Source organism: Vicugna pacos, chromosome 28 (assembly GCF_048564905.1).
Source record: "Vicugna pacos chromosome 28, VicPac4, whole genome shotgun sequence".
Classification (NCBI taxonomy): Eukaryota; Metazoa; Chordata; class Mammalia; order Artiodactyla; family Camelidae; genus Vicugna; species Vicugna pacos.
This window is the reverse complement of record NC_133014.1, coordinates 2,375,586-2,402,031: the sequence shown is the minus strand read 5'-3', so window position 1 is coordinate 2,402,031 and position 26,446 is coordinate 2,375,586. Positions and strand designations below refer to the sequence as shown.

General features: G+C 55.5%; 1 protein-coding gene across 1 annotated transcript in view; it reads left to right on the top strand.

Moving 5' to 3' along the window:
• Positions 1-12,116: 12,116 nt before the first annotated feature.
• Positions 12,117-26,446, top strand: part of SH3RF3 (SH3 domain containing ring finger 3) — a 115,897-nt gene continuing 101,567 nt past the window's right edge. Inside the window, exon 1 of the mRNA XM_072951200.1 lies at positions 12,117-12,781. Within this exon, the coding sequence (XP_072807301.1) occupies positions 12,248-12,781 (534 nt within the window). The 5' untranslated portion in view covers positions 12,117-12,247. The remainder of the gene's footprint in view (positions 12,782-26,446) is intronic.

The window sequence follows — 26,446 nt, the reverse complement described above, 5'->3', positions numbered from 1 at the left end:
GGCTTGTGCCCAAAAACCCCAATTCTACAAAGGGGCTCAGCTGAGCCTTTTTAAAGGCGACTGAGGGAGGGGCGTTCCAGGGCAGGTGATCAGCTGTGTGTAATTCTTTGGTTGATGGTGATCCATCCTTAGGAGCCCGGTCTCGGGGCCACATGCTTATGGTCATTAAGTAGTTAACTTCTTCCCTTTGGTGGTGGTTTTGAGCATCTGAAAACCTCAGGAAGCTTGCACGAGATTTTATAATCTGGGTCCTTAAGAGAGGAGCTGCAGCAGAGGATACAGGGAGGGTCTGTCTTGGGAGGCCCACTAGGGTCCTGCTTGGGTACATCTCCAGGCCTTGGCAATTCCTGCCCAGTTCTGAGAACGAGCTTAGGTGATGATCAGGGATGCCTGGACCAGGGCTGGCTGGCCCTGTGCAATAACGGTGCACCTGTGCTCACCTGGGGGCACACAGTCACCTGGGGTCTTGTTAAATAGCCAGTCAGGCAAAGAAATTGAAAGAATAAGAGAATCTGCAAAGATGAGGCAAGAAAAATATCCCAAATTTTAATAAGGGGGAAAAGTAGATTCAGGGACTTCCCTGTGTTTCCCACCTGATGGAAGCTCTGTCTCTGTCTTCAAACCTGCAGCAGACTTCTCGCTGGGCTGGTCCTCTGGGAGCACCTGAGCCACAGAGAGCCAGGTAGAGTGTGTGTCAGGGCACCGGGGCGCCTGTAGCTGGCAGGCCCTTGCTGGCTCGGGCAGTCCCGGCCCAGCCCGCCACGGGGTCCAGGGCTGAGCCACTGTGTCCCAGGCCCTGCATCTCCATGTGGCCATGCCAGATCGCCGGTTTTATCTTCACTGTAGTGAAACACACATAACATAAAAGCTACTGTTAAAAACCACCCTAAACTGTATAGCTCAGGGGCAGTACCATCCATCTCCAGAACATTCTCACTATCCCAGCTGAAACTCTGTCCCCACTAAACGCTAACCTCCCTCCCCCCGTGTCCTCTCTTTGGTTCCTCTCCATACTCGCCCGTCCCTACAGGACCAGTGGCCCCGCTGGCCTCACGGCAGGTGGGGCGGAGGGCTCTGCCGTCCTGATTGGGACGCAGCTGAGGGCAGGCCCTCTGGCGCTGGTCCAGCTTGGGGGCCTCTCAGGGGTGTCCTGGCTGCGCTCCTGGGCCCACAGCACACTCCTGCCCTCTGCCTGGAGTGGGGACTTTCTTCTGTCCCCTGGGCCCAGGTGCATCGGGGTCTCCCCAGTCCTGGAGAGCGGTTCTCCTGGAAGGCGGGCTATGTTCTGCAGGGGGTAGGGAGAGGGACCAGCAGGTCTGGGTGGCCCTGGGCTCTGCCAGCATCACAGGAACCCCCTCCTCAGGACTCTTGGGGTCGTGGTGTGGACTGAAGTTAAATAAAGGCATATGATGCAAGAAAATGGGAGAGAAAAGGGAATTCCAGGGGAAATACACAAAGCTGAACCAGAAACTTCTATTCAAAGAAACAGTAAGAAAAAGTCAGGCTACTGCTGTCATCAGTTTCCATGCCCGGGGCTGGGCACAGTCAGTCAGTCAGGTTATCCGGCTGAGGCGGGAGGACCCGAGGGGGCTGAATCCTTGCTGTTTGTGTGGGATGACTGCCCGGGTCGTAGTGCAGATGCTGGGTGAGGTGATGGACTCGAGTGAACGGGGCAGGGAGGTGGCTGCGCCCCACCTGAAGCTCAGCTGGACTGTTTTCCTCATCACCTTGGACGGCACTACTTTGATGACAATTTAAAAGAACCCCAAGCCAGGTAATTCACCAATACATGCATGATGCAACGATAAAAAAGGTAAAAATAAAGACAGAGAACAGAAACAGTGAACAAAAGAGGAAGGAGAGATTTGTTGTAAAAATGGGTCGGTGATTGACCTGGGGGTGGAGGCCTCCTGAGGACGTTGGGGGGCGGGGCGGGAAGGGGGTGCCTGATGACAGGGTGGTGGCAGATTCAGGGTTTTGTATCCATAAGTGGACTAACACAGTCCTTTCAGAGTACTTCTAAAAGAATCCTTCTTAAAGACAAGGAAAAAAACAAGAAAAAAACATACTAATATAAAGGCATCTCAGAATGTATCTTAGAAAGAAAAACTCTGCCAAGTTCCCTTAAACCTTTAATCCCAAAATGCTTTAGATAACTTAATGACGAGAGAACTGCTCTTTCCTGACAACCCTTGGGCAGTGGGGAGTAATCGCCTTTGAGATCTGGAGCTATAATCTCAAGAGCCTGGGGATGCACCTGGGGGAGGCCTTTGGGGGAGCCTGGGGCCCGGGGGAGCCTGGGGCCCGAGGGCCCCTGAGCTGTGCAGGAACATCAGCTTCGGAAGGCATGGCCCCTATGTGGCGTGCAGGCTGCTAAGTACCACCGGAGAGCAAAGGTGTTCCCGCGAGTCACGTGGTGAAGTGCCGTCTGAGTAAGGGGACGTGGGCAAGAGGCTGGCAGAGCCAACTGTGAAGCAGAGGAGCCATATGATCTGCGAGAGGAGCGACTGTGGTGCAGAAGCTGTCCTGGGAAGAGCCCTGCCGCGTGTGGCCAGGAAGGAGGCTACAGCTATCCAGTACCTGTGGTGTGCGGCTCGCAGCCCCACCGCCCACTCCTGGCTGGAGGCAGCAAAGTGGGGCTTGGTCCAGGCCTCGGTGCGATGCTAAAGTGATGACCACCGTGATGGGGACAACATTGTCCTCTGTGCCAGATCTCGTTCAGTGAGTGCAGGGCCCCTTAATTACCCCATTTCACCCCTAAAGGACCAGGCATGAGGGTAAGGGGGCCAACTAACATGGTTCAAGAAACACCTGCCTTTGTCCGAGGTCTTATGCTCAATGACCATCTAAGAAAACTCCCGTTGTCCCCAGACAGCGGCTCCTGGGAGCTTACAACCACCTATGGCGGGGGGGAGGGCATCTCCCATTATTTGTCAGCTCAACCTCCAAGATCAGCCACTTTTTCAGAAGAAATCACCCTAATCCCTTAGTTTCTCTGCACTACTCCTGTTCACAGCTGATGTTTTCTGTAGCTGCAAAGGCTTTTAGAGTCAAAAGGACCCCAATGCCCCTCAGGGAAGAGGACAAAGGAGAGATGGTGGGCCAGACCCCAGCCTCAGGGACAAATACAGGCCCAGTCCTGGAGCCTGACCTGCGGCATGCAGGGGACGTGAGGGCAGGGAGGTGCCACCATGGGCAGCTCCAACTCTGATTTCATTGCTAATGTGAATTTAATTCAGGACCTTAACGACATCTTAAAATGGCTTTTGTATTTAATTACGGGTAACCCAGGTAAGTACAGGTGAGCAATCCTTACAACAACTTAAAAAGGCTTTTGTATTTAATTATGGGTAACCCAGGTAAGTACAGGTGAGCAATCCTTAGGCAGGCACAGGAAATCCAAGAGCATTAATGGGCTTCCAATGACCTATGGTGCATTGTGTTGTAAGTGTAATTAAATTGCTTCCTTCAAATGCAGCTCATTGCTGATTAATAAAAATGTGTTCTCTATTTACACGATACTTATCATCCCAGTGTACTTTACAGGCCAAATAACATTTCATAAATGTGGGTGCAAATTATATTTAACTTGCATCAACAGATTAGAGACTCGGCTCTGCTAATGCTGATGCAATCAGGTGAATTTAAAAGAACGTTGAATCGATTTTCTTTTCCTGAAGACAGTCGTCTTGGAAGGACTCTTACATTTTTCCTGTGGTCCTTATGTTCTCACCATCATAAAAAGAATTCCTGATCTTAAATTCTGCCCCCCCACCGCCCCTGTATATGGGGAATTGAGCACAGGAGCCCCACAGCTGTCCCGTCCCCTGGCTCTGTGCCAAGTGTTGTTTAAAAAAGGCCCTGAAAATAGAATCTCCTCTCAGAGACTGAAGATCCCAGGAGGGTCCTTTCACCTGCCTCCCTTTTCTATTTCCAAGTCTTGTTTGTGACAAAGTGCTGGCAGGTGGGGTAGGGACGCCAGAGTCCAACACACACGGGCATTTCTGTAGCACAGGCAGAAGGTGGGTTATGAGAGAAACCCCACTTGGGTGTCTCTCCTCCTGGGGTTCCTGGAAGCAGGATTCATTCTTCCTTCCTGCAGGTAGCCATGGCTCCCTGGGTGGGGGACTTCCAGGGGCAATGGACCTAGGACTTCGGAACTACAATAGGACTCAACTGACCCCAGACCTAATGCGAACAGGTGGCACTTTCCACCCTTGGAACTCGGCAGGCTTCCCAGATGCCCCGTCCTAATCCTGCGATCACGTGCCCACGGCACTTAGAGATGGTCAGGGTGTTTGAGAGCTGCTTCCAAGTCGTGCTCCAGAGCCACAACCTACAAAAGAACTCCTGAAACTGAGAGAGATTCTCCCTAACCCTGTCTTGGCAATGTTTAAAATTTACATCAAGAATCACAGGTGCTTAGCGCTGTGGGCACCTTCACGGTAACTGGCTCGTCCCGCGGCCAGCGAAGAGCAGCACCTGCACTCTGGCGGCTGCTGTAAGGTCAGCGCTGTGGGATGGTCCTGGGGCCCACGCTTTCCTGCATCAGGTGACATTTCATAGGGGAGGGTGGGAGCCGAGGTGATGTGTGTCACTCAGGCACAGTCCTCTGGCTGGAGGGTGGGCTCCGGCTTAGAGCAGCACCAGGGAGGGTGTGGGTCCCACGTCATCACCCCCACCAACCAGGACACCACACTGGACGTCAGTCAGAAGTGGATTTTCATCGCATCAGGTCATAGAATCTGGTGTCTGTGTATTACCAAAACCAGCATTACCCTAGCTGGTGCACCCATGGCGGACAGTCACTGCTTGAACATTTTCCTGCTGAGAATCCTCCTGCTTGGCAGGGCCGTCCACTCTATTTCTGAATTAGTAGATCACCGTTCTTTATCATGATAGAAACCCCTCCCTCAGCCGCCACACATGGAGATCCGAGTCCCATTAGCCACACCCAGATCCATATTTTCAAAGGTTTACATTTACCAATAGGTGAAGTACAGCTTTACTGTGGGATGGCTGTTACCCACCCATCACACCCCTGAGCAGGTGAGTACCAGGGTGTGCCCAGAACAAGCTCTGATTGGACCCAAAGGGAGAACTCAGCGTCCAGGTCAGTAAAACGCGGGGCCCAGGCTGGACTCTGGGCCCCTCACCTCCTCCAGCTCTCAGAGTAAGCCTGCCTCTGCAATGAGGCTGCAAACCCACTGTATCTGGATGTGATGTTTCCCCAGGAAAAGACATATTTGTAATCACGTGTCCTTCTAAAACCTTGATCCCCATCAAGAGGTGGACTCTATTTCCTCAGCTCCTTAACCCGATGAGCTCCTGTGACAAATGCCTGGACAAACAGGAACAGAGGAAGGGTCCTGTGGGACTCCTGAGGGGCGAGACCTTTCTCTCCGGCCCCAGGCCACCGGGAGAGTCTGCGTGTCAGTGCTCTGGCCACAGCCAGGCCAGGCGTGTGAGCCTTGTGGCAGAGTGGAGAAGAGACAAGCTGTCCCCACCTAGCCCTGCCCAAGTGACAGATGTGTGAGCAAAATAAACAGCGGTGTCCCAGGGCAGTGGACATTGGACGTCCCATGGCAACCCTATGCTGCCATCCTGTTCCTCTGGTGAGTCAGGCCGATGAGGCCATAGAGCCCACACCAGGCCACCGGCGATTTCCCAGCAAGAAAACAAACCAAAAAAGTCGTGGTATCAATATTTGTACTCGTGTGGTCAGGGACCCTGCTCATTCCCAGGCATTCAGAGAAGGGGGCGTAGGCAGAAATTTTGGAAGGTGGGAGGACTGACCATAGAGGGAGTGAGGCTACATGTGTCTGTCCCTGGCGAGGACGTCCACGGGGCGAGGAGCCTGGCTGCAGGAGGGTGGGTGTGGTTGGGGCTGATGGGGACAGTGCCACTGGGAGTCTGTGAGTCTGTCTCTGAAGCTCTTCTGGGAAAGCCTCACCTGAGGCCCACACGAGGCTGCAAGCTGGCTTTTCAAGGAGTGTCCAGATCCTCCTTTGGGTGGTGGCCCTGGGGCCATGTGAGCGGTCTGTGATGTGCGCTGAGGCACACACCAGCTTCTGTGTGTGTTTCACTCGCAAGGTCCATGTGTTGCACCAGAGCGCAGAGTGGAAGCCGCTCCTGGCAGATTCGCAGCTCTCATCTTTCCTCAGAAGGAGGGGGCATTACCTCACCCGAGGAAAGGCCCCATTACTCCTCCTCACGAGACTGACTGTTCTCCGTTAGCTCTTCCATAAGTATTTCACATTTTTCTAGAAAACACATCAATATTATTCATAATTGACACCCTCCCCTTGGATGACTTAGGGCGTACTTCTGCCAAGACATGAATTCAGATGTTAAACTTCATTCAATATCAATGACACTGTGATTATTCTGGAAGCTTTTCTTGATATTCAATTTTCATTCATTTTGCTTATGACTAATTTAAATAAGGGACTGTCTTTATGTGTTAAACGTGTTGCCAGGGCTTTAGCTGATAACTGCACGGTGCGTGAGCTCCCAGTCTCTTCCCAGATCTGGGGCCAAGCTAAAGTAAAGTGAGCTATGTCTCCAGATTGGAGGAAAATCTATTATAATTCTTTTGAAGACTGTGAGCGAAAACACAGGCAACGGCAGGATTATTTTTAATACCAGAAAGCACTTGCAGTATTTTTGTCACAGCGCTATGGAAACTGCAGTCAGTCACAAGCGGACGCCTCACCGAGCAAAGTGTTCCTTCCTGCAGACCTGAGCCAGTTCTGACTCATTTATCTAACTGGATGCTGTGCCGTCAGTCAGAACAAATTCACGTTTGAAATGTCGATGGTCCCAGTAATCACTCCAGCCCATATTTAGTCAGATTGAGCGAAGCCCAGAGGTTGCTCATGGACCCCCTCTGCGTGGCCCACGGCCCCCACCCAAAGGGTCTGGCTTCATCCCGTGGTGGCCCTGCAGCCCCTGCACCCTGAGAGTGGCAGTCACCCCGGGAAGACCTGGCCTGTCAGGGGTCTGGACTCACCTTCTTTTACACCAGGGGCATTCCAGGTCAGTCCCTCCCCATAGGCCACCTCAGCCAGCAGGGCTTCCCGGGGGGCACCTCTCAGAATCACCCTCACACTCGGCCGTCTTCTGGCTGGGGGTGCTGGGTAGGGAGGGTCTTCCAGCCTCGGCCACATGCTCACTGGGTCAGCATCCCGCGAGCACTGCAACCCAGGTCTCAGATCAACCTGGCCTCTTTCTGGACTCTGACCTCTCCTCCAGCCTTCAGTCGGAAAGTGTCTCAGGGCTAAGAAGACTGTGGAAACTGACCCGCAGCCTCTCGGCCCCACATTCCAACAGCTCTGGGGAGAGGAGCTCTGGCCGACACACACAACCGTCTACCTGTCTTACTGTCTGTAACTCAGGTAACTCTTCCTGGCACAAAGAAGGCCCCTGAGGGACCATGGCCTTGCCGCCACAGCATTGGGTGTCACTCTGCTTACAGAGCTGTCCACGTTCCCCCAGGACACCAGCCGGGTGTCCAGGCCTCTCAACATGAGGAAGCAAAGGTGAAGTTCTGTACAGCAATGACACATTCTGCACTTGGACAAATGATATTTGCACCCAAAGTGCCTGGAGCCACTGCCTCACTAGCGACACCTGTGAGCCTGGGACCGACCCTCCGTCACCCTTTCTGCAACATTTGCAAAGCACTCGGTCACACCTGTAAGGCATCTTGCAGCCTCAGGTGGAACGTGTTAGGGTGACAAGGGTCCCCCTGCTGCAGGCCCCTGTCCTCGTCCTCGTCCTCCAAGGAAGCAGGAAAGGTTCCTCCCTGCAGGTTCCCAGGGAGGAACAGTGCCTCCTCCTCTCACCCATGGCCTCATCCGTCACCTCCAGGAAAATCGTTCCCAGACCCACATGCCCGGCTCTGCGTTCCCTCCGGAACACCAGACACCTGCACCCGGGCCTGCCAGCACCTCAAACTTGTGCCTAAAATAAGGGTCATTGTCTGGCCCCTTAATTTGGTCCCGCGCTCCCCTTTCTGGTCAAGGGTCTTCCTAATGCCTCCTGCCCTCTACGCTCAGGCCTGACCAGCTGACCAGCCAGAGGAGGCATTTCCTTTCTCCTGTGTATCCAGCACCTGCTGGCTCGTAGGGAGGACATGAGCTTAAATCTGGACATGCGAGGAGCTGGGACTCAGGAAGGGGAGACAGAGCATCTGTGTTGCGTGAGTGCGAGGGACGGGGTCCAAGGGGAAAGACCAGGCGTAGTTTCCAAGGAAACAGGAGAGAAGGGGCTGACGTGTGTGCGTGCCCACTTTGTCCGGTCTAACACCCGCTTTGGTGTGGGTTTCCCCGGAAGCAGGTCCTCAGGCAGGTCCTCAGGCAGGTAGCTTGGCTGAGTTGAGGAAGGCCAAGTGCTTTGCAGAGACAGAGCTGAGGTCAAAGTGAAGCACTTGCGGGGAGGGTCATAGACCTGCAGGCGGCGGGGCAGCGGGGCAGCAGGGCGGGTGTGTTCAGACGCAGACGCTATATTATTACCTCATGCCTGCGCGCACGATATATCCTGTGTGAAATTAATTTTGAGAGCTTCGTTCCTTTTCATACAAAGAAAGTGCAGTAGAAATGTGAGCTGTCAGATGCCCAAAAGCGTTTATCATGATCTCATACGGTCTTGGATTGAAGGGGGGCTTAGCGGTCAGCTGGTTCAGCCTCTTCAAATTCGGTGCCGCCCAACTGTGTGGAGGTTTATTAAATGCATATCAACCTTGGGATGGTTCCTGATGGATCTTAAAGACCAATAAACACAGGCTTTGCCCTTGAGGAGTTTGCGGGCAGAACACGAAAGGTGCAGGAAAAGAGAGCCACATGGATTCAGAAGAAGGGCAACCAGGAAAGGCATCCTGGAGGAGGTGGTCTGTGAGATAGATGGGGCTTCGTTGAGGAGCAGAAAGCCGCAGAGAGTTCACACGCGAGGCGGGAAGGTGGGGTCATGGTTGGGGGGGAAGGCACCTCCTCCCTCCCCTCCCTCCTCCTCCCTCTGCCCCCCTTCCCCCCCACCGCCAGCTCTCACCCTCCCTCTCACAGGCCATCTTCTGAATTCCCAAAATTGTTTTATATGAATGGCTCTTAGCCTTATTTTCTGATATAATTGACTTACTGAACATGTGCAAATTTAACCGAGTAACATAAAACTGCATTTGTAATACTTCAGCTATTCAGTTCCCACTCTTAAGTTCCTTGACTCTGCAGCCACTTCCCTTGGCTGCTTCAACCAGAAACTGCATATGGAGGGCCTGGGGTCGTCGTGGTGGCATTTATCTTTTTGGCTAACAGCATTTTTCTGAGAACTGAACTGGGTGCCAGCTCTTGAATGTCAGGAGCACCCACGTAAAAAGCAGGCCCCCCAACTTCTTTGCAAAAGCAAGACAACCTGGCAGTGTTGGGCCCTTATGTCCCCAAGGAACGTGGGACTGGCCGGGGCTGAGTCGCAGCGTCTGCCTTAGCGAGGCCCAGCTCCCCGCAGTCCCACCTCAAGGCCCTGCTAGCCTCCAGTGCGCCCGGGACGGCCGCCTGTCTGAGCTGTGGCCGTAGGTGAGGCAGAGGGCCTGGTGAAGGTGGGGTTCAGTGGCCTCGGTCCTGCCTTACAGGGGAGCTGAGGGCAGGGCTGGTTTTGGGCCTCTGGGAAGGGAAGGGCCTCTGTTGTTTTGTCTGTGTGTTTTGGGCTCTCTCCTCTCCTTCTGGGTGACCCTTGAGGTGCTGCCTGGTTTTAGATGGCCGTCCCCATGGCCAGCACATGCTGGTCCAGAGAGTGACCACCCGGGCCAAGCTGGGTGGTAGGGTTTTAAAACTTCCAGCCCACAACAGTGTCTTTGTCAGTGGCTGAAGCCACGGATAAGGTTCTTCTGAAGTTCGACTGTGTCTCCTGTCCTGTGGGCTGGGAAGGAGAGGCAGTGGGCAGAGAGGAAGGGGTAGGTCCCCACATAGAGCAAGGTGGAGACCACACCCCCTGGGGCCATCTGCAGTGACCTGGCCCCGATCTGACCGGGCCCTGTGGGGGGCCCCTGATGCACAAGATCTCTTCCACTCCTTTTAAAACCTCATTAGAGTTGGTTTCTGTTGCTCAAAACCAAAAGCACCCATGGTATGTCATCCAAGCAGCCCCTGGGAGTTGAGGAGTTTGCAGGCAGAACTCTCTCTACGAGCTGTCCCAGCTCCCTGTGTCCTGTGGCCAAACCACCTGCTTTTGGATCAAGCAATCCAGGTCCTCTGGAATACTGCCCTTTGTTATTCCTGAGCGTGGGTCAAAGGGTAGAAGGAGGGTCATGTGGGGATGCCTTGTGCCTGTGGTGGTCCCTCCCGGGATGACTGCTCCCAGGTCCACTTCCCCAGGCAGCGCGGGGTGCCCTCCCATCACACCAGCAGTGCTGACGTGAACGACCACGCACCTTGCACACCAGGACAGAGTCCGAGGGCAGGTGGGGCAGGGCTCCTGCGGCCGTCAGAAGTCAGGAGCAAAGTTTTCTCAAACTGTCAGCCTTAGTTCTTGGACTGGGTGTCAGACTCAGGACAGCTGGAATTGAGGTGCTGAGATGTGCATTTAAATCACCTGTAGGCGATGATTTGGAGACTGTTTCTTAATTTCATAAATATTTGCTGAACATCCACCGTGTGTTCCCCAGGCTTTGCCCGAGTTACTGGGGATGTTACAGTGTAGAAGTCCACGCCTCTCAGGAGCTTGTGTTGCAGTGGACTGTGATCTTCCCCATGTGTTTGGTTCTGGAGACACAAAGACCAACAAAATCCAGCCTCAGTGATTTCATAGCTATAACCCTCACCTTCCTCACATTTAAAATGAAATTAAAATAATGATCTCACAGGGCTGTTCAGACGATTAAATAAAAAGATACAGATGGGCGTTCTCGGCACAGAAGCCTAAACAAAAATTACCTTCTCCTTGAAAAGTAAAAAAGGCCCCACTTTACTTCACAAACAAGTTAGCCTGACCTGCCGGCGAGCCCTACTGAGCTTCTGTCTCAGCCTCGTCGGGGACCGTGCAGGGGCCGGTATCCGGCCGTAGACCAGATGGACCAGGCTGCGCAGGCCGCGGGCTGGGCGCTGAGCGGCCGCGAGGGGGCAGCGCTCGGCAGGGAATCTCCGCCACCGGCCGCGGCCCCCCTGTCCGTGCGCTCTTGCGTCGCTCTGACGCACCCGAAGGCGGGCGCTGGGAAGGAGACCGCAGCTCCCCTCGCCTGTGCCTCCCGAGGAGGGGTCGAGCGGGTCCTCCGGGGCGCCCTGCGCGAGCCTGGGGTCTGGCGGGCAGAGGCGCAGTCTCGGACCCTCGTCGCCGGGAGGACCCCAGCGCCTTCCCCTCCGCTTCGCGCGGCGCCCCGCGCCCACCCCGGCTCCAGGGCTGTCACTTCCGCGCGCCGCCGGGTAGCGGACCGGGCCGTCGTCGAGGATGCCCGGGTGTTGGCTGCGTCCCCAGGCTGCTGATCGGCTTTGCCCCGGGAGGCAGTCGGGATAGCGCCGCCCGAACTTTCCTTCGCGGCGGCGTCAGGCGGAAACACCCCGCTCCGAGGTTCACGGAGAGTGGAGGGAGGCTCGGGCGCCAGAGGGGACAGGCCTAGGCCTGCGCGGGAGAGCGCCGCGGAGTTCCTGGGGGCCCTGGAGGCTCCATAAGGGCAGGACTGGTGGCCGGCGTGCGCCCAGGAGGAGTCAGGCCCAGAGCGCGCTGCCCCTTCCCGGCGCCCCGCAGTGACCGTGACCTCGGCGCGCTCCCCGCGCACGTGCTCGCGGCCGAGGACGAGGAGGGGTCCGGCTACACCCGCCGGGCAGCGACTCGCCCGCAAGCCCTGGGAGCACAGAGGCCGTGCGGGGGAGCGCGCACGCTGCGCCCCCGCCTCCCCGAAGATCGGACTGGCCGCTGCTGGAGCAGAGCCGCCGGGTGTCGTGCCCGCCCGGTGGCGCCGCTGGACCCCGTGCGGGGCGGACTCGCGGGAGGACAGGTGTAGCCTGCATACGCGGGCGGCGCGCGCGGAAGAACTGGGTGGGCTCGGCGGTCCGGAGGGGGCTTGCAGGGCTCGGAGCTCCGGTCCCTGCCACGCAGGAGGGTCGGCGCCACTTGGCGCGGCCAGCCTCAGGGAAGGAAGTCGCGGCGTATCTCGGTCCCCCAGCGGCCGTCCGGGCGCGACCCTGGCGCCCACTGCCCGCAGCGGCTCCCGCAGCGGCCCTGGGACCTAGAGGTGCGCGCGGCCGCCGGTGCCGCCCCCATGCTACTCGGAGCGCCCAGGCTGTGCGCGTCCAGGGCGGCCGCCGCTGCGCAGAGCGAGGGCGACGGCGACAGGCTGGGCAGGGACATGGACGAGTCGTCGCTGCTGGACCTGCTGGAGTGCTCCGTGTGTCTGGAGCGCCTGGACACGACCGCCAAGGTGCTGCCCTGCCAGCACACCTTCTGCCGCCGCTGCCTGGAGAGCATTGTGTGCTCGCGGCACGAGCTGCGCTGCCCGGAGTGCCGCATCCTGGTGGGCTGCGGCGTGGACGAGCTGCCCGCCAACATCCTGCTGGTGCGCCTGCTGGACGGCATCCGCCAGCGTCCCCGCCCCGGCGCCAGCCCGGGCGGCAGCCCGCCCGCGCGTCCTGGTCCCAGCCCGGGCCCGGGCCTCGGCTCCAGCCCGGAGGCGGCCTCGGCGCACGGGGATTGCGGGGGCAGCGCCCCTGGCTCTCCGGTCCTCCTCTCCGCGGCGACCAGCGCCACCGCCAGCCTGCGCGAGCTGGCGACTGGCAGGAGCGCGCCCCTGGCGAAGGTGAGTATGAGCTTCACTGAGAGGGGTGGGCAGTGAGGAAGGACAGGGGACCAGAAGTGCTCCACGGTGGCCTGTGCCTTGCTCTTCTTTTCGACTTGCTTTTCTCCAGGGCCTTGAGAGCGCAACCCTTCAAGCCCCACTTAACAATTCTAGGACGCTGCATGCTCCCATCCTGCCCCCTCCCCTTTGCACTTCTAGTTGGCACCTGCTGCCCACCCGTCCTCTCCCTCTTGGAATCCCTTTCCCTCCACCTGCACCTGCTTGATGGTGGCCTGTAGTCCCAGAGAACCTTGCCATCTGTGTGTGTGGCTGCACCACATCCTCCCTCTGCCTCCCATCGCCCTCCTCCAGCCCCTCTCCGGGCTGGGCCTCTTTCTCCACCTTTTAACTTTGCTGGGCTTCCATCTCCCTGGGTGCAGCCTTCTTCTTCTGGACCCCTCCGGTGAACCCTCTGCACAAACCTTGCCCACTGGGACTGAAGTCAGTGCTCTCCCGGGTCTGGCCTTTGGGAAGAGCATGGGCCTCCTGCCTGGTGTCTGGGAAGGGAGATCAGGCAGGGAGGCAAGTGAGTGACTGGGGCTGCGGGAGGAAGGAGTTCACCTGGAGACCGGGAGTGTTTGGCTCAGCCCCTCTTGGACTTGGCCTGTCGGTCAGCCCTGCTCCTCCCTGGTCCTCCCCGGGCTCGCAGGCCCACTGCCTTCCCTCGCGGTTTTTATTTGAGGGTTTTTATTGGTGTAGCCACATTGTACAGAGTAGACGGCTTCTGTTTCAGTCAAAGACCTTGTCTTGAGGGTTCTGGCGATTTGGTTTCAAAAGCTGGTTAGTGTGTCATTTCACACCCTCTGCCACCTCAGGAGCTGTTGCTGGGGGAGGCAGGCCCACGGGGTGCTGGTGTAAGTGAGGTGAGAGGTGCTACTCATGTTTTGTGTTTTCTTTAAATGCAGAAAAGCTCATTTAAAGGGTTGCTGATTTATTGTAAAGTGCCATTCATTTTAGAAAGACAACCAGATTCCTCTCCTTTTGGCCTTTTAAAGCTTTCACGGTGCATTAACTGTTCAAATAATCCTTCCCCTATGGGTGGTGCCGAGATGAGGGACAGTTCTTCATCCGAATTGCTCAGCACTGCAGTGCCTCTGAGGTTAGAACTGAAGTCCTTGGGTGCTGTGTCAGAGGTAAAAGTCAGACTTTGCCAAACTGGGTTTTTCCTGTGGGCTGGGGAGACTAGACCGTCAAGAATAGTCAAGGAATATTTCTACTTGGGATCCCTGCTCAAGGGGAATTGTGTTCATTTGGTTTTCATTGTGATTCAGTCCAGTTACAAGTGTTCCTGTCACACATTTTCAAGTGTTTCTTTCCTCCCTTGCGTTATTATTTGAGGCGTTATAATTAAAGGTCTTTATTTGTAAAATAAGAAGGTTACCTCTTCCTGCTCGGAGAGCTGGATGGCCTTTGGCATGACGCTTCCAGGGAGGATGTTTGGTGAGTCAAATTGATCAGGAGGGTGGGAGGTAGCATCTGGCAGCTCCCAGAATCTGTGACCTTTGTAGCGTTTAAAGAAATTTGGGAAGGGGTTGAATGTACAACTTTTAGTAATGATGCTTAGTAACAGGGAATTAGCTTTTGGTCGCCTGGATTTTGGCGTGATTGGTTGATGTTCTCTCTGGACACGGGTAGTGATCAGACTGTGCCCAGGGCTGTCTGAGCTTAGGTGACACTGGAGCACATTTCTTTTTTCCTGTTTGTTATCCTGTAAGTGTGACCCTTAATCTTCTTCACAGCATCCCCTGCCCCTCACTGGGACTAAGCTGGGGTCCTAGAAATTAAATCCAATGTTATGTTTGATCATTTTCAGAGAAGAAAGAAAAAGGAGTGGAAGCGAGGACTGTAGCGTCACCTAGCCTTTCCGCTCTTTGATTTCTAGTAATTGGTGGGAGTCTTCCGGGACAACCAGACATCCTCACAGAGGGCTGCCCCGTCAGCAGCCCTGGGAGTGTGGTAGGCAACGCCGTCAGCTGAACATCACCTCCAAATTGGCTCTGGTCCTTGACCGCCCAGAGGAGTAACTGGGATTCACAGCAAGGACGGAGGCTGGATCTTGTTGCGTATTGTTTAATAGCCGGGCACTCGTTCTCAGTGAGGACCACATATGCCTTAGGAGTCGGTGACTGTAAACAGAAGACAGCCCCCGTTTCCCAGTAGGAAGCATCTCCAACCTTCCTTTGGACCTGTTGGGGCGTGTGGACTTTTCAGGTGGGTGATAAACATGTATCTGCTTGGATGGTTTGTTAGTTTAGTTACAGTAGCTGTTAGGGACACGTCTGCACAGAACGTATTCACTCCTGTTTGGTTCATGAAACACTTTTCCATACGCTTCACCTGTACCTTTTCCCCAAGTTTCATGGACCCTCCCACCTGCTTGGCAGAGCTGTGCTCTGAGCTGTACCGTTTGAGACAAGGCCTTTAGATTAGTTAATTATGCTGCCCTGGGACTTGTACGAACTCACAGTGCCCACGGCCCAAGGCTGTTAGGCCACTGGCCAGCACTGTGCTGCTGCTTAAAGCCTCCCAGAAGGCCTGTCTCACCCGCGACCATTGCAGTGGCTGAGTTTATCAGCCTCGCTTTTTTTGTTTTGCTTTACAATTTTGCAGGTGACCCTTTGAACACCCTAACTAGCCTCAAAGGAAGTCTTCAGGCCAGCTTGTCTTTCTAAGAGGGTCTGTGGTTCCCAGCTGAGTAATTTGAACGGTGCTTTCAGTGTGTCTGCATAGGGCTCTAATATCAGACAGTGCCAATTTGGGGAAGTGACTGTTTTGGGGAAATCCCTTGTCTTCTACCTGGGCATACACAGAACTTGCCGCATCCTACACGGCCGGACACCACCCTGGGTGAGCCAGACGGTGTGCCCCTGCTGGAGCTGGCGTTCAGGGTCGAAACCCTCTGCGGAGGAGGCTCCAGGCAGCACGAGGCTGGTGCCAGTCAGAGCCCTGGGAAGGTTAAAGGAAGGACGTCATCACAATTAAAGAACTGTAGAAAGCTCAGGAGGTACTTTTGCTGGTGTAAAACATAGGCACTAGAGCCTGATTAGTTCGTTGCAGGTACTTGGGGATGTATTTCAGTTGGAAACCTCTGTGTATCTTCAGCCAGTGTGCTGGGACCCAGTAATGGGAACAGTCAAATTATGTGGAGAATCACACAGACATCTATTACGTATTTTATCTCATAAACACACACACATGCATTTACCATTTTTTGATGCAAGACTTTTCTTTGAGTTCCAAGTTGTCCTTCTAGTTTAAACCACAGTCAAAATTTATGATCTTCTATTTATTTCTTTCAAATGGACTGAGAATGAACAGGCTCTTCAAAGAATTCTGAGTGGAGGGAGATTTTAAATAATTCCCCCTCGATATTTCCTGTTTTTGCTCTTGCCAATTTAACAGTTTGAAAAGAGGTCTCTTTGCTGAGTCGTTCCTAAGTGGGCACCATGGTTTTCCAAAGAGTGAGGCTTTTTTGCACTCAGACTTCTTTGCTCTACATAATATTTAATTAAAGTTTATATTTGTATATAAGTGTATAAAGTACACGTGCAGAAACGTGCTTGGGAATCCACACAGTGGATTCCTGGTGAACGTGGGCCTCCCCTGGAGGGACAGGTCTGTGGGGATGGACACCCAGGCCGTCCTGGGGAGGCAGTGGGGCGGTGGCTGGCCCAGCTGCTCTGTGAGTCTGGAGGGCATCACCGTGTTCTGTCATCCACAGCTGGGCAGCTTGTGTAGAGATTCTCTGATTGACGGTGGCCAGGTGCTGCCACCGTCCTGAGAAGTGGTGGCCTCATGACTGCTCTGAGACCCAGAGAGACTGCTGTTTGGGCAAAGTCAGGGAGCCGGCGAGGCTCAGGCCCGGCCCCCCGTGTCCAGCTCTGCTGCGTCGGCAGGGCTGCTCCTGTGGTTTGGCCTTGGGTGTAACGGGGGCTCCAGAGAAAAGCTCCGGCCGCTCCTGGACAGGGGCGCAGGTGGCTGTGGTCCGAACGCAAGGGCAGGTGCCTGCCCTTGTGATGGCAAAGTCGTCTGGGACGTGTCTGCAGAGGGCCCTGGGTGTGGCGCCGATCGCGCCCGCGGGTGTGGGGCCAGGTGGGCCGTGCGGGTGCCCGTTCTTCCTGACGAGCAGCTGGTCACGTGGATGCGGAGCCAAGGCTCTGAGACCCCTCGCTCAGGGGCCCCGGGCTTGGGGTAGACTCTGGACCCACTAGCTCCTGGCTGCCTGCTCAGAAGCCTCTCACGGCCACCACCAGTCAGTCAGCGCCCTGGCCGAGTCGTGGTGACTGGATTCTTGAGTGTTGACGTCTAACCCGAGGGCCTCAGTCTGTTTGTTTCACCTTTAACTTGCTTCCAAGTTCTATCTTTGTTGTTGGAGGCAGTGTTCTCGAGCCTTACAAGCGCCACTGGAGTGAAGGCAAGGCATCCGGGAGGAGTCCTGGTCTGCACCGCCTCACTGGCTGGGGCTCTGCTGAGGGGGACACCCTGCCTCGTCTGCAGGGCGGGCTGGCTTGTCCACGCCGCCCTCGCCTGCAGGACGGTCGCACATCCGCCACCCCTCTGTTCCGCGTGTGCCAGTCGGTGGTGCTGGAGGGGGCTGTCAGTAGCACTGGGTTGTTTCTGATGTGCATTTCGGTTCAGTCTGCTTTGCATCTCTGTTTTGAGTTAACACGCTCTTTTCCGAGGTATGTTTTTGAAGTAAAACCTCAGCAAGGACTCCATTGCAGGGAAATGCTCTTGGTGACACTTTGAGAGGCCAAGGTCACTTTTCATCAGATTTGCCTTGCTGGGAAGATCTTGAGATCTGATGGATTAGAAACACGTGTGTGATGTGTGTCCTGTTGGAAATCTAACCAGCCTTAAAAGACGAGGGTGTCGAACAGAGGATCAGCAGTGGTGAACAGTTTAAAACCCGTGACGTGGCCCCTCCTCCCTCCGAGCGAAATTGGAATAAAGCAGCGAATGAGGTGGCAGCCGTTTGAATTGTACTCAGCGGTTGCGGCTTCTTTGAGCTGGACTCCGGCCTTGGTGGCTCATGGACATTGAGAGATGCTGCCGTGTGTTTAGGTGTGACTGATCATGGTCATCACCTGCAAAGTAAGATATGATGAGCCTTGCATCGCTGCTTGATGGGATGTGTGTGCTGCTCATGTGAATTTATGTGCATTTAAATGAATTAGAATTCGCTGCAGGGCTTTAGGTCCACAGGACAGTGAGAGGCATTTAAAAACACCCTGGCACCAGGAGCAGGTGTGGATTGTTGTGGAGCGCCGAGTGGGGCGGGGGTGTTGGGAACACTGGGTGGCAGTGGGGTCATCGTGCAGCAGCTCACTGAGTGCGTATATGAGTACCTCCTGTGTGCCAGGCCCTGCAGCCGGCACCAAGGTATTGGGACAAGAAGTATTTAGGTCTCTGGAAGGTGGCACAGGACTTACTCGCCACCTTGCCAGCCAGTGGAGCACCAGGCTCGTTTTCAAAGCAGCTGCTGTGCTTTCCTTCCTTCTTCACGACATTGAGGCACCTCCACCTTATCCCTACGTGTGTTCTAGAAACTCCTCTATAGGAAATAAATCTCCACTGTTCGTGGATAAACCACTGGACTCCTTAACACTTCGCAATCACACTCCCAATTCTCCGTAACTTAAAAATTGCACCCATTTCCTTTCCCAAGCAAATCTGAAGGTAATGAAAGCCAGTGTATTTGTGCGGTGTTGGGAACCGTGCAGGCAGGTGGCCTGTGCCAAACTAACATCACCTTGAGGTATGTAGCCTGGGAGCTCACCTTCGTCTGCCGTGGGTTTGCTCTGTCACCAGCAGTGATTGGACAGGTGTGGGATGACAGGTCGGTGCCCTTGCGGGTTCTGTGGCTGCGTTTGTACTGAAGGGTTCTTCTGGATTTGGGGACTGTCTGGTGTCGCTGTTGGGCGAGCCAGGCGCTGGTGGGGGGCTCCTGGACCGCAGGTGTTTCCCCTTGGAAACTTGTTTTATCCTGGAGTTAAGTTGTTGCCTCGACATCTCAAATGAGGGACGGGTCTTGGGTTCTGATGGAGCTAGAGCCCTGTCCTGGGACCTCACAGCCAGGAAACGCCAGGTGGCTCTTCAGGTCGTGGTGTGTCCTTCCATGAGGACGGTGTGTCCCTTCCTGGGTGTGGGACGCCTGGGGCTGTGGGCGAGGCCCCGCCATCCACTCTTGGTGTGATCCATCGTCTGTGGAGGCTGCGTCTCAAACACAGCTGCTGTGAGGACGAGACAGTGACCGTCCACGCAGATGGTGCCCACATCTCAGAGGGGCCACCCAGGCGCCTTCCCAGAAGAGCTGGCCAGTTTTCCCTGCGACAAAGCATGGTTCCTGAAGACAGCCTTCGTGCAGTGGGTCCGCGGTGGCCCCAGGTCAGCAGGCCCAGTCCCTTCCCAGGGGAGGAGCTGCCTCGGGCCGAGGTTCGGTTTCTGAAGGTTGGCTTTTGACCAGCCCTCTTGGGAAGCGATGGGGGTTGCTGCCGAGGGAAGGAAGCACCGAGGGTTTGTCCTGATGAGGGGAAGGGGCTGTCGGCAGAGGACACTCTGTCTAAACTTCAGGGGAATTCTGTCAGGTTGAGGCATTTCCAAGGGTGTCAATTTCCAAGGTGACAATTGCTGTGTTGACAGGCATGGGCAGGCGTGGCCTCCTGCTGGTGGAGTGTGACCTGGCGCGGAGACAAGTCCTCAGGGTGCTGGTGTTCCTGGTGGGGTTGCCATGGTGGCTGCGGTGTCCCCAGCAGCACCTGGTGGGGGATAAGCTTTATGTTAATGTCTGTTTATCTTAATGATCTATTTATGCCAAGTGGTCTATTAAAATAATATTATGGCAGTTACATGAGGTTTGATTTGGAGCAAAGTTAAATAAACAGTAAGTCGATTTAAAGAAACTTACTGAGTAAATGCTGTGAGGATGGGGCGTGGATGACGAGTTTGGGTAAAAACCGCCTGGAGTCCTGGAACAGGCAGACTTCATCTCCCCTAGCCTCTCGGCTTTGACCTTGTACCCTGATCCCTCGGGGCCTGGGCTGCCCTCGGGCTGAGTGAGGATCTGTGAGCTGGGAGGATGGACGGGGGTTGGAGGGGGTGAACATGAGAAGCAGGGCGGCCTTTTGTGCTCAGAAGCCAGTTTTTGGAAATACTGATTTTTGGTTTTTCAACCCAAATAGCAAGTGTGGAAACAGCCTTTGGGATTTGTTTGAGGCCAGAAATAAAAATGGGCAATTATTTCAAGAGTGACAAGTGTGTCTGGAGCCCTGCCTCCTGCGGCTGGTGCCCTCCTGGTTTGGGGCTGTCCTCGTACCCTGGACCTGGTCAAGTGCAGCCACAGCAGAAGCGGGCGTGAGGGTCAGGGGCACCGAGCGAAAGACACGGTCGAGCAGGTTCTCTGCTCCCCTTCGTCCCTGGAGTGAGGGCCGGAGGGGAAAGGGGAGGCGGGCCCTGGGCTGGTCCTGTGCTCACAGCAGGGCAGTGGGCCCCACGCTCTGGTTCCCTAGAGGCTCCAGGCAGGCTCCCGTCCTGGCAGGGCTGTCTGATGAGGGAGATGACGAGCCTGAGATGGTGTTGCCACCCTGGGGCTGGGGGTCAGCTTTGATGTTCCCTCATCAGCCGTGTCTGGGTCATCACGGTCTAGCACGACTCTCTCCAGGGGACAGTTAACTCTATGACTTTCTGCTCTCGAGTCAGGACCTGAGTCAGCCAGGTCCGCGCCACACTCCCTGCCAGGATGGTGCTGCTCTGGCCTGTCCGCTGGGCCCCTCGCCAGGCGACTGTCCTGAGATTATGCTTGGGTCACAGGTCCCTCCTCTTCCCTCAGGCAGGTTCTCGGCCCCTCGTCCTGCACACTGGCCCTTGCTGCATGGCCAGTAACCGCCCTGCCCTTCATCCCCAATCATCACCTGCCCTTTGCTTACGTGAGACCCCGCCTTCGCCGCCAGTCTGTCTGAGCCTCCCTCCTGTGTCCTTGGGATGCTACAGAGCAGAGGCAGGCGTGGTGACCACCAAGCCTTGCTTCTTACACACCTGTGCCCCCACTGCCCTGCACTCACCCTCTGTCCCCCGTTTACCTCCCAGCACTGACCCGGTGTCGCTGACGTGACTGCCCTGTGCACCCGAGCCATACTATCCCCCATTCTCACAGGATGTCTGTGCTTCTCCGGAGCCTAGTCCCTGATTGCCTTTGGGGTCTGGGGTCTCCTCCCCTGTGCAGGTTGCAAGTTCATCAGGGTCAGGTCCATGCTGTCCCAGCATCTGTGCACGGGAGCAGGACTCCACAGCTGACCTGGTGATGGTCACGCCTGCACCTGGAGGGCTGCATGGGCCTTGCCGTGTGCCCTGGCCAGTGCTGGGCACGGTGTGCCATCTGTGCTGCAGCATCCCCGCCTGCAAGGTGGCAGCTGAGCAGAGCACAGGCACCTCTGGGCTGTGGGCTGATGAGCCCCTGACGGAGGAGCTGGCTGTGCGGTAAGCGCGGGGGCCATGGGCTGGGGGCTGGCGTGACTCCTGAGCCTTGGGTTTTCATAATAATGAGCGTTGGAGTGTGTGACCCCCGACAGTTGGGCTGGGACCCCAGGAGGGACCTGGGGACAGGGTTGAGGCCCCCCAGAGCCTGCATCTGGAGAGCCTTTTTCACCCTTTCCTCTCCCCTTCGAGATGTCCCTTTCCTCTGGTTTCCACATCACCCACTGGAGCCAGACACTCAGGGTGCTCGGGGTATATAACAACCCCCCTCAGCCCACTCGGTTCTCAGCATCCCCAGCACAGGGGGAGGGGGGACTGAAAGAGGCTCCTTGCGACCCCACAGCCACCCTCAGTGGGGCTGCCGCTGTGTCTGCAGCCCCTCCGCCCTGACACCCTCCCCACTGTGTCTCCTGGCCCCTGTGCTGCAGGGTTCCCGTTCTAGGAGCCCCCGTCCTCACCCCATTCTTTAACCCCATTCCTCTCAAGGCCCTGCCCGCGAGCTCTTCTTGGCTCCCTGTCTGTCGTCTCTGCTCCTTGATCCTCTGGGGGCCTCCCCTCCAGCCCCGGCCTCCTGGAGGCTCTGGCCTCCCTGTGCATTGTTCAAGCATGTTGTCTCCCTCCCTGTCTCGTCTCTGGTCCTTTTCCCTCCTGCGGACCCTGCAGTGAGTCAGGGAGTGGGTTTTCTTCTTGTCCAAAAGACAGGTATGGACCGTGCCAGGACAAGGGGCCTGTCCTTGGACCACAGCATTGGCCTCCACTGCGAGGCTCACGAGCAGAGGTCAGTGCAGCCACCCTTGGGGAGCCCAGAGCGGGGGCACCCTCGGGCAGCATGGTGGCCACGCACAGTGAGTGAGCACCACGTCTGCATTATTTATTATTTCTGCCTGCTGCTTGGTGCACACGTCTGAGAAGAAGCCCATGTGGATGAGCTGTCTCCCTGCGCTGAGTGGAGTTCTAAACACAGGCCCACAGAGGTCCAGAGGAAGGTGCCACGTCAGTTACTCAAGAGGGGCGTGCACGGTCTCCCACTAACACGAGTCCCAGGTCTTTCAAAAGGGATTTATTTCTTAACTGTCCACTAAGTGACCTTTCCAGTTGTAATTTTCTGCTCCTAGTTCTCAGGGCGCTTGGTTGAGTGAGTTGAGTTTTCTCCTAAGTGTGAGAAGTGTTAACTTGACATCAGTTGTTTAGGTGACACGTCCAGAATCAGAGCCTAACTGGTTCATTTTCACTCAGTAATGAGGATGTGTCCGTGTATGTAAGTAGGTTTATGCAGGTACCTACACTCACACACAGAACACACATTCACATTGGTCTCTGTATACATTACGTGGTCACAGGTATTAATTTGGTCAGCAGGTCGTCCCTTTGAACAAGGTTTGGGGAGGTTCTTCTTTCTGCTGGCCTTAGTCTCACCTGGCACCTCGCCCTGTGTCATCGGGGTGGACGGCCCTGTCCGTCCTGCAGGAGGGACGCTGGTTCCACCCCTGCAGCTGCACGATGCGGGCGGCAGCTGGCCTTCTGGGCACAGCTGGGCAGAGTGGGTGGCGTGAGGGCCGGGGATGTGAGAGCTGCCGGGTCAGGCCCAAGTGCCACTCACAGCTGCCCGGGACCCGGAGGAAAGCTGGCATCGTGGGGCAGTGTCTTCTGGACAGACTGGCACGATGCTGCGGCTGGAAGTGTGTGCGGATTTCTGCACGTGCAGGCGGGCGCGCGTGACCAGCGAAGGGAGGGTGAGATTGGCTCCTGGGAACACGGCTGCTGCCGGGGCCGCTGTGATGAGTAATAGACCCATTAGATTGCAGTGAAGTGCGTGATGATGTGTAATTAGGGGTGGCATCAGTCAGGCAGGAACCACAGCATTAAAGATGTGCGCAGGATCGTTTCCCAGGCTGAAACGCTCCCCGTGACTTGAGCAGGACGTGGAGTGCGTGCATTTGACTCATGCATCTGCTGCTGTGGTTCCAGACCGGCTGCTGCTCAGCAGGACAGCTGGTGTCCTCTTAAGTCTCCAGTATTTGTAGTGACAGCGGCCACCGTGGTTTTAAAAAGCTATTTTAGGCAACTCAACAGCTGGTAGAACGGTTCTGATTGGCGACTTCACCAAAAAAGCAGCTATTTTTGTTCTTGTGGAGCAGGCAGAGCCCAGCTGAGCACTGGTCTGACACTGGTCTGCGCTTCCCAGCTTCGGCTCCAAGCCCCTCCCTCCCTCCCCTTCGTGGCTTGTTCAGCCGTGGGCTCTGGGCGGGGGCAGCGAACCCCCACCGGCCGCCGTCCACCTGACTGTTTAATCAGAATCCAGCGTCTGGCAGACACTTCAGTTGTTAATCCGGCTGCTGTTGGTAGCTGTGTGAACAGTCACTTCGGACCCTCTCCTTGGCCCGGCCTCCTAGCATCTTGCAGACTCCAGATGGAGCGCTCCCTCCCCGGGACGGCACAGACAGGGGAGCTGGGCTCACTTGGTTTCAAGTGCTGTCTGGCCGCCTGTGCCCCTACCGGCGTCCACCGCCCGCTGTCTGGGTGGAAGGGGAGGACCATGCATACCCCAGGCGTCCGCAGCCCTGTGTGATGGGCTCGGGGCCACGGCCGAGACCTTGCAGAGGCGGAGTTGAGTCTCTGATCCCCGGAGGTCACGTCGTCAGGGTCAAGGTCAGGGTCGTGGGGATGCCGGCAGGGACTGTGAGTAAAGTGTGAGTTGACAGATTTCAGGTTCACCGGAGATGTAATCATAAAATTCTATGTTCTAATTGGATTAATTTAGGGTAAAAAAAGCCGTTGAGTTCTCGTTGTAATCCATAGACAATGTTTTTATACTAGACAATTGAAAGTCCTTGAGAAGACTGAGGCCTGTCCTTTATCAGCCCAGTGCCAGGTGGGCTGGAAGCCACTGTTCCCCTGGGAGGGATGTGGAACTCAGCTCTTCTGCTCTGGAAAGTTCCCACCAGGGACGTGGACTCAGGTGTGGGCCAGTTTTACACCCTTTAAAGCAGCTGTTAGGTTAAGGCCGTGGGCATGAGTCCGGGAGGCATGGAAACCCCGGTTTGGGCTGAATTGGACGAAACATCAACAGACAGACACAGAAACAGCGTGGCTCGTTCGACGCAGCGTCTCCCGGTCTCCCACAGGCGTGCGGTGCCCCCAGGGGCCCTCAGCACACGGCCGGGCCGCCAGCAAGAGGCTGTGGATGCCTAGCAGTTCCAGGAGTGGTGGACATTGTATGGTGTCTGTGACAGGCACCCAGGCGGAGAGGAGTGTCAGGTGCTTTGTTTTGGAGAAAGGAGACAAGGAGGAGACGGCCCTGTGCACAGCCAGGGTGCTGGATGTTTTCAATTTTAATTTCATCTCATTCCTGCCTTCGTAAAACCTCACTGCAGTTGGTGGCTGAGATCTGCACCTGAGGGCTGGGGTGCTGGGGTACTTTTGTAAATAGTGCTCCTGTGAACACTGGGGTGCAAGTGTCTTTACAAATTAGAGTTTTTTTCTGGATATATGCCCAGGTGTGCGGTTGCTGGATAATCTGGTAAGTCTATTTGTAGTTTTTTAAGGAACCGCCATACTGTCCTCCACAGTGGCTGCACTAGTTTTCATTTGAGGTGGGAGATTCTACTGGCCGTTCAGAGGACAAGATGGGAACTTGGCGGCTGTGTAGGACGGCTCCCTGCGGGCAGGCTGGGCAGACTGTGAGGGCACAGCCCAGGCAGTGTCAGGACCCTCAAGGGCCTTGACATGCTCTCTCTCCGCATATTTTGGGCTGTCTTTTGGGCTCGTTCGGACTCATATCATCTGACAGCGAGTTTCCGTCCAGTTGCCTACAAGGGAAGCAGTTTCTGCCTCTTCCCGACACTTACTGCGCAGTTTGTCTGTGGGCTATATTGAGTCTGACAATTTCAAAAACCCACACTCATGTGTTCTGAGAGGTGACCAGGAAGCGCGCTCCCAGTCGGTCCCATGGAAGCTCCAGACCTGTTCACACCCCGACTGGATCGGAATCCCCAGTTCCAGAGTCAGGGCTGAGGCCAGTTTGGCGCCTGCACGGTGGGACTTCCCTCCACGACCCTGGTGCTCACGCTTGACCACTTCCCCCTTTTGTGACCTGGCCTTGGTGTCACTTTGTCTTGACGGCTCTCTGAGGGGTCTGTACGTCACCCTGTCCAGGAAACAGAGGAGGTTGGCTTATGGAGACGTGAAGGCTGGTGAGGTTGGAGGGTTTCACCCCTGAGGTAGACAGAGTTCTTGGCTCTGGTCTGTTCGTCAGATTCGTGGACTGGCAGGTGTTTGCAAATTTGTTCACTAACCCAGCGTTTCCAGAGCGCAGACAAGGTGGGCTCATGGCTCCTCTTCACAAGCCCAGTCCCCCGACTGCTCAGAGGGCAGCAGATAAGAAATCTTGGTTGTTGCTTTGACTTAAAAGTGAGCTCTGAGCAAAAATTTATTTTTAAGGATCTCCAGAATCGGTAAAGGGACAAGGTTGCCTCCACTAGTGGATTTTTCCAGGTAGGTGAACTTTAGATTGAGGTGGGCAGTTTTGAACAGCACGACCTTAATAGGGGTTAATTCATTTTTCACCAGCTCTTAGCTGTCATGCCAGTAGACTAGTTTTCAACATGCATCTCAGTTTTGCGTTTTAATTATTTACGGGATAAGTGCTGATTTCTTTTTCCTGGGAGTTCTTTGAACATTTTATGCTAATACTTCACGTATCTGGATCACTTAGATTAAAGCGCTTCAGTGAGCAAGTCGGGGAGACGCGTGAGGCCCCATGACCGTCTATATTTATATCCACGAGAGACCTCCCCCTACCCCGTCTCCTTCTACTTTTGGTTAACACGCTGGGAAAATTCATTTACCCAGCCTGCGTTCCCGGGTGCCTGCGTAGCGCTAAGTGCTGGGAATTCAAAGGGTGATAGCCTTTGAACATACAATCTAGTCGGGAGGAAAACAGACTGTAGCATAGTTATTTTGCAAAGCTCGAGTTAAGTGGTCATTGTCGAAGTTCATAAAATACATGAGGTGCAGAGGAGGGAGCCAGTTATGGAAAGGTCACTTCAGGGAGGGCTGGACGGAGGTGCTTTGGAAGAAGGATGAGTAACGGGAGAGGGTCTCCGACTAGGTGGAACTCTGCCTGCAGAGGTATGTTGAGACCACGTGGTTCAC